At 32.6% G+C, this 13,829-nt stretch overlaps 2 protein-coding genes across 3 annotated transcripts; one reads left to right on the plus strand and one right to left on the minus strand.

Annotated features, from left to right (window-relative positions):
• The first annotated feature begins 2,058 nt into the window (after positions 1–2,058).
• On the plus strand, positions 2,059–6,392 carry LOC21408832 (probable sulfate transporter 3.4). The gene is made up of 13 exons (XM_024166695.1): positions 2,059–2,444; positions 2,984–3,032; positions 3,179–3,386; positions 3,529–3,700; positions 4,062–4,127; positions 4,227–4,340; positions 4,431–4,547; positions 4,650–4,776; positions 4,862–5,148; positions 5,247–5,437; positions 5,540–5,625; positions 5,715–5,791; positions 5,922–6,392. The coding sequence occupies exons 1-13, from the start codon at positions 2,118–2,120 to the stop codon at positions 6,075–6,077; spliced, it is 1,977 nt and encodes a 658-aa protein (XP_024022463.1). The 5' UTR covers positions 2,059–2,117; the 3' UTR covers positions 6,078–6,392.
• Positions 6,393–6,814: 422 nt separating this feature from the next.
• On the minus strand, positions 6,815–10,835 carry LOC21408833 (protein SYS1 homolog). Of its 2 annotated transcripts, none has more exons than XM_024166748.1 (3): positions 10,000–10,835; positions 9,404–9,630; positions 6,815–7,325 (listed from the first exon to the last, which is right to left on the minus strand). In XM_024166748.1, the coding sequence occupies exons 1-3, from the start codon at positions 10,182–10,184 to the stop codon at positions 7,318–7,320; spliced, it is 420 nt and encodes a 139-aa protein (XP_024022516.1). In that variant the 5' UTR covers positions 10,185–10,835; the 3' UTR covers positions 6,815–7,317. The 2 variants fall into 2 exon arrangements, with proteins under 2 accessions (XP_024022516.1, XP_024022515.1); XM_024166747.1 differs by having other exon boundaries at positions 9,961–10,835.
• Between the last annotated feature and the right edge of the window lie 2,994 nt (positions 10,836–13,829).

Below are 13,829 nucleotides of genomic sequence, written 5' to 3' on the forward strand. Positions count from 1 at the left end.
TTTTTAAAAAAGCAAGAATTAATTAAATTAATTCATAACAGGAAAAAAAAAAAAAGAGAGGGGAGGGGGCATGGATAGTACTGAATCTTATCTATATCTTAATACTCTTAATTAAAGAACATGTAATGAGCATAAGAAAATTTGAACTCTTTGAACTCCTAGTCTCCTTTATCTTTTTTGTTTGGTTAATTCCTTCCCATAATGTAAACATAATTTACCAAATATTATGACCCAGACAACTCTAAACTTAAATAGATTACTCAACTCCACACACTTTCAAAGAGAGGAAAATAAGGGAAAAAAATTTAAAAAAAAAAAAAAAGAAAAAACAAAGAGTAAGTCTTTGCATTATTTAATTAACTGTCCTTTAAAACTTTTTGTTCGTCAAACTTAATTAGGTGTCTTTAATATGGAGAAGTAAAGCTTGAATAACTGGGTTGGCCATGAGTCAATTATAAATAATGTCAACTTATAAAAAAAAAGCTTATATTGTGTCTGTGTAACTATTTATATATGCATATGTATCATAATTAAATTTATGCTATACGATCTTTTTCCTTTTTTCTTTCTCTAAGATTATGATCAGAAAAATATAATTATTCCACTAGTAATACTAATTTTAGTTATATGATTTAAGCCAAGTAGTAAATCCACGCCCATCTTAATTTTGAGAGTACTTACAAATTAAATGTTCTTACCCTCAAGTTTTTTATTCTTTTGAAAAAGGAAAGATACGAATCATTATGGTTCACAAATTGATGGATAATTAAACCTCTTTAAACGGCTAGGTTTAATCAAAGAGTGGTCCATGTTGGTCGGGGTGCCAATGTAAGTAACGATTTGATAAAATTTCTCAGATCTTGAATTGAACCTTCGGGTTCTTATTTCAGCTCATATTTACCTATACATTTCATTGTATCAACTAAAAAATAAATCATTTTTAAATATTTTATAAATATGAAATAAGTTCTTCATTCTAATTTTTATTCGTAAAAATAAAACTAAAAAAATTTACCAATCAATTCTCCGACTAGTGAATTCAAATTGAGGTCCATTAGTTAGCATGATGTATAAAAATCGATAGGTCTTAACTCATCAATGTACCAACGAACTATATGATTGTTATCTTATTTATATATATTTATATACATAAAAGTGAATTTCATTTTTTGAAGAAATGCATATAAAAGATTTATTACTTTTTAGGAAAAACAGCTAAAGAACTTCTAAAATTAATCTACCAAAAACATAGATTGACCATATACAGAATAACCAAAACCAAAGGAAACAACATGCAAGCAATTTTATCAACAATGTGCCAGAGTTGGTAATTAATTCAATAATTATATTCCGCACTTTTTTTTTTTAATCTTTTCTATCCTCACCAAAACCTCCCATCCTGTCCTGGACGGTTTTTAACTTAAATAAGAAGTTTTTTTGTACAAATTGCTATATGCAATATATTCATCTAAAACACAAATTTAAACCCGAAATATTTTAGGTTTATAATAAACAGTGCAAATTCCTATTCCCCCACTTCTAATATAGAATAGAATTTTTTTTTTCTTTTGAAAATGAATATATAATAGAATTAAGTACTTATAAATTTCCTTTAAATTATCAATTACGTAGATGCTGCATAGGATCATTTAGTGAGGTCTAATTATCGGTTATAGTGTCGTTTTGCTTCTGAAAATCTTTGTGGCCGATTTACCTATTAAATTTGTATATTATGTTCCTGTGTGTGTGTTTATCAAAAAAAAAAAAAAAAAAAAAATCCCGTGCATCATTTTTGTTATTTATGATATTATCTAATATCATAGGGGGCGTTTTTCTACTAGCAGTTTAGCAATTATGGCTTGAGTTTCTTTTTAATTTTTTTTTTTTTTTTTTTAAGAAATTGACGAAACAAAAGACCCAAAATGACGAAAATACCCTCGCAGGAAAATAAGAACAAAACCGTTCATGTTACTACCACTCCCATCCCATGCCAAAAACCTCTATAAATTGGAATCCCACACTCCCATTCCTCATCAAACTTTTTCTTTCCTTCTTCATTCTTCATTCTTCTTCTTTGCCAGCATCAGAACAGAACACAAGCAGCGAAAAGGCCAAACATGGGTCTAAATTCAAACAGAGTGGAAGATCTTTCCTGCCATGAAACAGCCATCAGAATCCCAGCAGCAGCAACAATGGAGATTCACAAGGTTTGCTTGCCTCCAAAGCAGACGACTTTCGAGAAGTTCAAGAACAGAGTCTCCGAGATCTTCTTCCCCGACGACCCACTTCACAACTTCCACAACCAGACCAGCCTCCCCAGAAAGCTGCTTCTCGGTCTTCAGCTCTTCTTCCCCATCTTCCAGTGGGGCCCCCACTACAATGTCGGGCTCCTCAGGTCTGACGTCATCTCCGGACTCACCATTGCCAGCCTGGCTATCCCTCAGGTGAGACACAAAAGGCAAAAAAAATAAATAAAATTCTCTTCTCTCTGTTTCTCTTACATGCAGAAACAGAACGTATTCACGGGATTATTATTAGTGAGACGAAAGAAAAATGGTGTTTTCTTTTCTTTTCTTTTGTCTTGTCATTTCCAGTGATGATGATCAAAGGAGTGTGAGTCGTGTTGCGGGTCTGCATATATTCCGTTTCTTTTGGATTTTTTTCTGGGGTCTCTCTGGGTTTCATTTTCATATAATTTCCCGATTCCTCTCTCTCTAAATGTCTATATATTATATTTTGATTTTGTTTTTAAGCCACGGTTGAATGATTTTATTATATCAATCTCTCTCTCTCTCTCTCTCTATATATATATATATATTAATATGGGATGTTATTTATGTATTGCCATAAGGTAATGTTCTCTGGGCATCTTTAAGACTAGTTTGTCTTTTGGCTCATTAAGATCATTGCTGGTCTTTTTCTTTTTTTCTTTTCATTTTCTTAATATATATATTCTTGTTAATTAAGTTCTTAATAATTGCAGGGAATCAGCTATGCGAAGCTTGCAGATTTGCCTCCCATAGTCGGTCTATGTTAGTATATCAAAAATCATACAAACTCTTGTCTATTTCCACACAAATAGAAAAAAAATTACAAAAAATAACAAAGCAAAAGAGTTTAACTAAACTGAAATTCATGCAATGGAATGTTAATTAACAACCTTATGTATTTCATGCAGACTCAAGTTTTGTACCGCCTCTGATATATTCTCTTCTGGGGAGTTCAAAACATCTCGGAGTTGGCCCAGTTTCAATAGCGTCTTTAGTTATGGGATCAATGTTAAGTGAGGCAGTTTCTCCTGTTCAACAGCCAGATCTTTATCTTAAGCTGGCTTTCACTGCCACCTTCTTTGCTGGTGTTTTTCAGTCTTCTTTAGGTCTTCTAAGGTAATATTAACTAGAAAAAATGTGACAAATTTTAATGATCGTGACAGAATTCAGCAAAAAATGGTGTTTTTTAAGGCCTTTTTTTTCCCGTGTTTACATTTGGCTTATTTTTTATTGGATGATTTTTTTTTTTTTTTAACAGGTTGGGTTTCATAATTGATTTTCTTTCAAAGGCAACTTTGGTTGGATTCATGGCTGGTGCAGCAGTCATTGTTTCGCTACAACAGCTTAAAGGGTTGCTTGGAATTGTTCACTTTACAAGCAAAATGCAATTGGCTCCTGTTATGTCCTCTGTTTTCAACAATAGAAATGAGGTAAAATGGCTACCCAAAGGTCAATCAATTTTCATTTTTTTTTTTTTTTTTAAAGGGGGGGGAATACGCAACATAGGGGAATAAACCAACCTAAATTGGTGCCAAATTACTATCATTGCTTTAATTAAGATTCGATAATATGTATTTTATATAAACCGGGTAGACTTCTAGATTACCCTTTATTCTCTAAATAAGCAAGTGCCAAGTCCTTTTTTCTTTTTGAACTTAGCTCTTCAGAATATTCTTTATTCTCTTAATTTTGCAAAGTTATGGTTGGAGAAGTTAAAAGGGTTACATAGTTAAGTGAAAATGATTTTTCAACTGTTAAAATTTTCACTAACCTTGGCCAAATTATGTGCAGTGGTCTTGGCAAACTATTGTAATAGGCTTCGGATTCCTAGTGTTTCTGCTGGCAACAAGACACATAGTAAGTACCGCTACAAGTCCTAGTAAAGTAGTGCACAAAATATTTAGTCACATTAATTCTTTTACTTCTTGAAATAACAATGTTAACTTATTGTTGCAGAGCATGAGAAAGCCAAAACTCTTTTGGATTTCAGCAGCTGCCCCATTAACATCAGTTATTCTTTCAACACTAATAGTTTTCCTTCTGAAGTCAAAGTCACCACACATCTCAGTAGTAAGAATTGGCATCTTAATACTTTTTTGAAAAATCTTGTCTCCTTAGCTTCTCTTGATGAAAAACCACCTTTTTTTGTTGTTCTATCAGATTGGCCATCTTCCAAAGGGCCTTAATCCACCCTCTTCAAACATGTTATACTTCAGTGGACACTATCTTGGGGTTGCTATCAAAACTGGAATCGTAACTGGAATCTTGTCTCTTACTGTAAGTCATCCAAAACCACACCTTTTTCGGTTTCATAAACAACTTCTAATGAGTGTATTTCTCGCGAGAAGTAATAGTAAGGCCTTTTTTTTTTCATTCCAGGAAGGAGTTGCTGTGGGAAGAACATTTGCATCTTTGGAAAACTACCAAGTTGATGGAAACAAAGAAATGATAGCCATTGGGCTTATGAACATAGCCGGTTCTTGTTCTTCATGCTATGTTACCACAGGTATTTATGATCTTCCTCACACTTGGTCATTTCTTTAGAAGTTTGGTCCTTAGCAACATCTAATAGTTGTGTTCTGTTCTCTCAGGGTCATTCTCTAGATCTGCAGTGAACTACAACGCTGGAGCGAAAACAGCTGTCTCTAACATCGTTATGTCCTCAGCTGTGCTTGTGACCCTGCTGTTTCTCATGCCGCTTTTCTATTACACCCCCAATGTCATCTTAGCAGCCATCATCATAACCGCTGTGATCGGACTAATCGACTATCAGTCTGCCTATCGCTTGTGGAAAGTTGACAAGCTCGATTTCTTGGCCTGTTTAGCCTCCTTCTTTGGCGTTCTTTTTATTTCTGTCCCACTCGGTCTTGCCATCGCTGTAAGATATCACCATTTGTTTTGAAAATATCTCGTCTTTATCATCACTAGTCATTCATATTATCAGCATTTTTACACTTCTTTTTAAATGTACTACAGGTTGGAGTCTCAGTTTTCAAGATTCTCCTCCATGTGACCAGGCCAAACACTATGGCTCTAGGAAATATTCCAGGGACCCAAATATACCAGAACCTCACCAGATACAGAGAAGCTTTTAGAGTTCCTTCTTTTCTCATACTTGCTGTTGAATCCCCCATCTACTTTGCAAATTCAACTTACCTCCAAGAAAGGTCAGTTCTGATCCCCTTTTAGCTAGTATTTTCTTCAAATCTTTGTAAGTGTATATATTTTCGATCACGATTTTCTGATTTGAGGAATTCTTCCAAGCGCAGGATATTAAGATGGGTTCGAGAGGAAGAAGAGAGGATACTAGCAACCAACGACAGCACATTAAAATGCATAATCTTGGACATGACAGGTATATGATTTCATAATAAGAATAACTCACTAATGTTTTTTGGTTTTTGCCTTGCTCTTTCACTTACAATTTTACTAATTCTTCCTCAGCTGTGACTGCAATAGACACCAGTGGTATAGACATGATACGTGAGCTGAAAAAGATGCTAGACAAAAGATCACTTCAGGTAAAATTTTCTTTTCATTGTTTCTCAAGAGAAGACCTTTTTTTTTTTTTTTTTTGGTCTACCTTTTTTTGGGGTGCGAAAAAATAATTATGTTTTGGTGCTAATATGTGGGTTTGATTTATATTATCAGCTTGTGTTGGCAAATCCTGGTGGAACTGTGATGGAAAAGCTACAACAATCAAATGCTTTGGAAGCCTTTGGATGCAATGGAGTATATCTCACAGTTGGAGAAGCTATAGGGGATATTTCATCACTTTGTAAGGCTCAGGTTCAAGCTCAGACATGATTGACTACACGGAAGGACAAGTGGCAAGAGGACCAAGAAATGTCCCACACTTGTTGGTATACAGATAACTTTGGGAGGCAGTTTTTACATTTTACTTTTTAGGCACAGTATTTACTGGGGAAAAAATCTTTTCGTTTATTTATTTCCCCTCCTTGTATCTTTAACATTTTCGCGGCATGTCTAAGAAATGAAGGCGAGAAACATTAGCTCTGTCTGGCGAGACTTTTACATTTTTTTCTAAGATAAGATACTCCTTGTAGCCTCTTTTGGCTAGGATCAAATGTACCATGCAATGAAAATTTCAAAGTTGTTCCTTTCTGCTAAATTTATGTTTCATCTAGGTTATTTGGCTACAAGTGAGTATAGCTGCCTTTATATATATATATAAGAAAATAAAAGAAAAGAGAGACACCAGTACCACCATCAGTGGTCGCGGGTATAGTGAACTAAAAAGTAAAGAAAATGTAGAATACCACTACTGAGGTTTTTGTTTCAAATTCTTATCCCCTTAATAGATTTTTTTTTTAATTTTAAAAAAAGGCTCTCAATTGCTCTCTTCAAAACATCTTTCTTTTTTTTTTTTTTTTTCCATTTTCCAAACTTGGGTGGAGAATTGGACCCCATACTAAGGATATTAATAGAAATAACAACAACTACATTTCCCTGCGAGTTTATGACATATTTACTATGAGAAAACCACGGAAATCAATGCTTGCCATTGTCACTAATACACGCAATAATCCAATACGAGATCTATTCAATAATCCAATACGAGATCTATTCAAAAATCAATAATAAACCAGAAAAAGACTTGAAAACAAAATAAGCAACACAAGCCAGTTAGAGGTAGTTACACATGGCCCTCTAAAATGACAATAAAAATACAACTAAAACCGACAAATTAAGAGCCAAGAGGCAGAAGATAATAAAAAAAGAGAAACACGCATTGCTTTACTACGAGTCACCTACAATTGTACACTTAAAAAGAGCTTCCTAACAAAATGTAACAAAACGGACACCCACTCTAATGCGAATGCCTTGAGAACTTTTATACTTGTGGTCCTTTGTCGTTTTGAACCGGAATAAGGAAAAAAAAAAATCTATAGAATAAGGTGTTTTTCTTCAAGTCACGGATTAAATATGGAATTGTTGAGCCTTGTCCAAAAGTTCCCCTAAATCAATGAAGAAAGGGAAATAAAAATCCCACAAGAAATTAGGTTCTCTCCGAGTTCCTCGTCCATCAAACATCTGCATTGCATGAAAGAAAGCACTCATATAAATGACTTGACCAACCGAAATTAATCCAGAAAGTAATTCTAAACGAATGATATTGCAGAGAGTCGACAACAATCATGGAATGATTATCTTACACTCATTCTAGGTCCACTAATGCTTCTTTAGGGATTTCAACAGGAAGTAAATCAAATGAAAACGGCTCTTTTAGCAATCCCTTCAAATTGTTAACATTTCTTTTTTATTTTATTTCAATGAAGGTAGATCAGTTGAACAAATATGCAACGGAGAGGTTGTATCAACCTGTTGCATTTCTTTCCTATTGCTGGAGAAAGGCCAATGACTCGGCAGGCATGTCAAGATGGGTGTCAAGACATCAGCGAGGAGACATGGTGAAGAAGTGTAGCAAGTCGCTGATACCAACTCACGCGGCGTGGAAGTTAAGGGCGCATTTGGAACTCGTTCTAAAATGATTTTGTTTTTTGTATGAAAATGGAAATGAAAACATTTTCAATCTCAGACAGAAATCATTTTTGAAAATGCATTTGATAGTTTTATCAAGAGATTGTTTTCAATATAAAAAAACTCATTAATGCCTCTCTCTCTGCTCTCGAGAGAAGAAAACGAAAACAAAAAATGAAAAATGACTAAAAGTCGTTTTTCATTTCTCTCTCATTTTACACTACACCAAAAAATCGTTTTCATTTCCGTTTTTTGTCTTTAATTGTGCCAAACACCGTATTGGAATCATTTTCTTTTTTCCTTGAAAAATGTGAAAAACAAAAATAAGAACAATTCCAAACACGGCATAAGTGTTTGTGTGTGTGTTAAATCTTCCTAAGATCCATTCATTCCTCATAATACCGGAAATAGGGAATCTATAAACCTGTTAATTCACTCAAAATAACCGGAGTATAGGTATCACCCTCGTTGATTCCGCAGAATGCCAACAGAATTGGAAGCCTAAAAAACTAAGGGTAAATCTTCCTAAGATCCGTTAATTCCCCATAATACCAATCCAGAGTGCATCCATAAACCTGACGATTCACACAGAATACCAGGAACATAGGCATCAATCACTCATTCATTCCGCAGAATGTCGAAAGAGTTGGAAGGAAAAGCGCTCTCTATTTTAGTTAAACAACTCACAAATCACTTCTTTCTCAAATTTAAGATTATAAGCCCCTTTATAGGCCTACAAACCCATCCATGTTCAAGACTCAACACTAAAATTAAAACCGCTCAAATTCAAAACCCAAAATAAACACTAAAATAAATTCAAACTCTTAAAATTCGAACAACAACAAATACAAGCCTAAATTCCAAATTAATTGGGGTCGGCTATATGGATTTATCGTTTCTTGAAAGTCGTGCCTAACTACGTCGGCCCAAGTAATTCTTGGTCTACCCCTCGCTCTCCTAGTTCTAGGTATTTAGATGTTCTCCCAAGCACGAACAGGTGCATCTAACTATCTACGTTGTACATGCCCGTACCACCGCAGACGGTTTTCCCGCACCTTATCTTCTATTGGTGCTACACCTACTTTACTACGAATAACTTCATTCCGTATGCGATCCATCCTCGTATGACCACTCATCCATCTTGAAATACGCATCTCCGCCACACTCATCTTATATATTTGTTGTCTCTTGATGGCCCAACATTCACTACCCAAACTCTTAAAATTCCAAAATCCAAAAATAAATACTAAAATAAATCCAAACTCTTAGAACTGTAAAACCCCAAAATAATACCATACTAAATTCTCAAAGGTTTAGACTTCTAAACTTTCAAGCATAACTGCAAGGTTTTTTGTATTCCCACTACATTTTATAATTCCATCTCATATACTGCATCAGTTAAAGATCTAGATTCTCTAGTTTTAATCGGCAGAAGGATAAAAGCAGAGTATTGCTTTAACTGTATTCTCTTCATCGAGGCAGAATACTTAAGTAGCCTAGTTTGACCATAAACACTATAAAAATCTACGCTCTTTCCCAATAAAATTAACTCTTTAAAGAAACAGTGTTTATTAAATACAAGCAGTTTCTTTCTAGTTAGCTAGCCTAAGTATAAGGGAAAAAGTCCTTACTTGAACGCAACCGTGTAATTGGAATCTCCCGCAACTCGCGTTTAATGCAGAGATATTCTCCTAGTAGAGCCATAATTGCAATTACAGTACCATTCACAATCCACCATGTCACTGAAGAAGGCCAACCACCATATAACATGCAGAAACAAAGATGTATGACAAAGAGAGTAACCGAAAAGTCCAGGCATTTCTTCGCCCTCTCAATCATAAAAACCAGATATCCAGCACTGTATAAACAAATACAATTTCCGGACGTTAGCAAAGCAGATCAAGCAACCAAGAACTCCCTAATCTACTTCAATATGACCCAACTCAAGTTTTGTTTTTTTGTTTTTTTTTTTTTAGAATAGACCCAACTCAAGTTTCGTATCCATATATGAGCTAAATAAACTCAACCATCTATGCACCATAGAATCAAATCTCACACAACTTCTTCTGGTGCGGTTGTTCATAAATCACAACTTGTATACAGACAATACGCTAAGTGGAAATAAAAATTAAAAAAAAAAAAAAAAAAACCAAAAAGAAAAAAAGATTCGATTGAATGAAATTCTCACCAAGCAAGTGAACTGAGAAGAAACGAAGCAATGACGCACCAGCCAGTTACCGTGGAAGCAGTGATGCTAGAGAAGTCAAGAAAATACACCAGACTCATCCGAGAAACGCGAGTCCAAACGAGAATTGACAAGAAAAACCCAAGAGTGAGGTAGTACGCGCATTGAAGGCAAACAATTTGGGCAACAATCAGCCAAGGGTCCCATACCACCGCACCATAGAACATGACTGCGATGACCCAGAAGAAGAAGAAAAAAGAAAAATTCCTCAAAATTCCAAAACCAATAAAGTTCCTCAAAAATTCGAAAACCCCAATTCCCAAATCCTCGTACCAAATTCTCAAACCCCCAATTAAAGCAACGATCTTTGAACCATCAATTTCGACACATCCGCAAAAAACTTCAAATCCAAGAGAATAAAATTACTCGGAATCCATAACAAGTCCGATTTCCCTTCCAATGTCGATGTCCCCGAAACCCAAGCCTGTTACGGATTCCGATCTAGGATTTTACCGGACAATTCACTCACTCCGATGAAAAATTGCTTTGGAATTGAAAATTCGAACAGGCCCAGAAGGTAACAGAGAACAATTATTGGATTAGTGAAACGAAATTCTGGTGCGTGAGAATTTTCCTCCGTTTTGAATTCCTTTTGGACTTGGTTCCGCAAGAAGAAGAAAGGAGATCCAGATCGAGAGAGATGAAGAATCTTACAGTTCAAATATAAATTACGGAAGAAGTGTAGAATCTCTTGGGTTTGGCTTCTCCAGGGGAAGAAGAAGAAGCCGCTAAAGGACTCGCTTCAGAGCTTCACCAGATGCTTACAAAAGATACGAGGCTTGGGGACTCTGTGTTTTCTTTTTTTTTTTTACGTGAGTGTTTTTTTTTTTTTTTTCTTTTGAACCAATGATTTTGTGTATTTTAACAGAACTTTAAATAAAACAATAATAATAAAAATTTTGCTTTTTTAAGGAAAAATAAGTTGTTTTTTTTAGAATTTAAAAATTTTGTTAAACACTATCTGGCATGTTCTTTTTCAAAAAAACTCAAAAAAAGACAATTCGAGTTTCAACTTTATTCAAGTTCATATTCTTTTAAGTTTCAACTTTATTCAATTTTACTCAACTTTATTCAAATTACAACTTCAACTCAAGTTACAACTCAAATTCAACTCAAAAACTACACTCAAGTTACACTCTAAAAGAACAACCCCATCAATTTTCAAGTATGTTTTAGTAGTAGTCGCTAAGCATTTCAGCAACCTATTTTGTTTATACGGTAGAAATAGTTGTTTATAATCATTAAATTAATTTTTTAATAGTTAGATTCATATAGGTTTATATTTAAAATTTATAGTGCATCACATAATTTCTCATACTGTATATTTAACTGTTAAAAAATTAATAAAACAGCAAAAATATAGTTCCCAATAGTAGAACAAGCTGTAAAGACTCCTTAAAAACATTTTCAATACAATACTATAATTAATGTGCTAATTGTAAATTTAACATTTAAGTGTAAAAATATTGTCCAATGCAATGCTATTTATTATGTCAAATTTCTCATATTTTATATTTTATGATAAATTTTTCACCAAGTATAACATATTAGAAGTTTGACTATTTAATTGTTATTGGTTAAAATATTTACTTTGTCGTGTAAGCATTGCAACTTTTACAATTGTTAATTATTTTAAAAATAAAAATTCACTTTTACAACTTTTAAAGCTTAAAAATTAGAAGAAAAAAATAAATTTAGCATTTTAAATAGCATTATGCATTAGAACAAAAATAAAAGTAATATACTATATTACATTTTTTGGTGCTAAATACACAATTAATATTAACATTTGTATTAGAGATGTTCTAAGTATTTCACTTTAAAATTAATGAAAGAGTATTAACATCTCCATTAAATATTTTAATCTTACCGTGTTATTTATATAAAATTTTATACTTATAAAATTTTATATAAATAACACGTTAAGATTAAAATATTTAAATTTTCAACGCATTTTAATTGTAGTAAAAAAAAATTGCACATAACATAATTAATTTTATAAAATTTCATGTTTTCTCGTATGGTTACTCGTGTTAAATGTTTAGATTTTTTGATTAAAACTAAAACTACTAAAAAATAAAAATTCAAAGAATAATTTAAAATTAAAAGTTCTTTGAAAATATTTATCAAATGTAATTCTAAAAAAAAAATATTTATCGAAGGTGAAATGTTTTTCAAAATACCACATGCCGAGGTCATCTTAAGATTATTTACAATCACACCTTAGATATATGACTAGTCGTAATCACGCATTCTTGCGTGTGCGTATTCAACATTTTTTTTTAAATATGGATATCCTTTTTTCTAATATTTTATAGTTTTTTATCATTGTTTTCTTAACGATTAAATTCAGTAGAAAAAATATTAAATAGAGTAACATTAAAAGGGAAAAAAGTTCTTAGAGGGGTGGATTAGTAAAAAAAATATTTAGTAGTACATATGGAAGAAATTTATTTTGAAAGATCGCACATAAAATGTGTCCGTAAAGTCACATTTTAGAACAAGATATTAAATATTATTTATTGACATATATAGTCAAAAAAGTATTTGAAAGGGTCATTTCATAAAAAAAAAAAAGTTTTGATTGAGACATATATGAGAAGAAATTATTCAATGGGACAATTAGAGGAAAAAAAATTTATGAGGGTCACATTTGAGAAAGAAGAAAAAAAGAATATATTGTAAAGGGAAGAAAAGAAGGGAAGAAAGAAATGAGGGGGAAGAAGAAAAAAGGAGAAAAGAAACCAAAAACAATATTGGCATATATAGCAAAACAAGTATTTGAGATGGTCATTTAAAAAATATGATTAGGACATATATAAGAAGTAATTATTTTTATTAGACAATTAGAGGGAAAAATATTTACGGGATCACATTTGAGAAAGAGAAAAAAAGAATGTATTGTAGAAGAAAAAAAAGGGAAGAAAGAAGTGAGGAAAAAAAAAGGGGAAAAGAAAACAAAAGGAATTTTTTTTTTTTTTAGTTACTGCGGGGGGAGAAATGTGTGAAACGATTCGCAAGCCTCCCCCTAAAAACACATTCTTATAATGATAGACAATAGATAATAGATGGAGTAAAGTGTGAAAAAATATATTTTAAAAAACATGTAAAAATTTAAACTTTAAAAAAATATTTACAAAAAAAAAAGTTTTTTGTAGGTCTTAAAAAAATAAATCACCCCTAGTTTCTTAATTAAATCGTCAGATATGTATTAGAATATATCTATTTTACATATTTTTTTAATTTAATGTGATTTTGATCAGAGCAATCGTAAAAGAAACTGACTCCTACTAGCAAGAGGCCCTAGAAGAGAAGCTAAAAAAAAACATGTATAAAACTAAAGATAAGAAAAAGTAAAAAGAAAAAAAAATATATAATGAGAATAGAGGAGTTACCGCATGACGTGACAGTATAAAGAAGCTCCTCTAGAGGACTATTCAAAAAGGAGTTCTCCTTTAATAATAGGTAATAGATTCTGTGATTTGTGCCGTAAAAAAATAAAAAATCATTGCTTATTTTCTCCACTTTTTTTTACAGTGTGTGTATTCTCGTTTGTAGTAACACTGCTTTTTATCTGTGTTTAGGTTATTTGTTTTGTTTTCTAGTATTAAGTTGTATTTTCAATTCATGAGATTTATTTCTCAACGGTGTTTTATATGGCCTGTTTGCTATCAAATTTAAAGGGTCGGAGTTTTAAAGTATTTATACAAAACGATCATTTACATATATATATATATATATATATATTTGCGTGGGTGGTTATATGGTTAAAAAAAATAAGAATGTTATTACAAATTATTTTACAAATTTTC

This window comes from Morus notabilis, unplaced genomic scaffold (genome assembly GCF_000414095.1).
Source record: "Morus notabilis unplaced genomic scaffold, ASM41409v2 Scaffold307, whole genome shotgun sequence".
NCBI classification, from domain to species: Eukaryota; Viridiplantae; Streptophyta; class Magnoliopsida; order Rosales; family Moraceae; genus Morus; species Morus notabilis.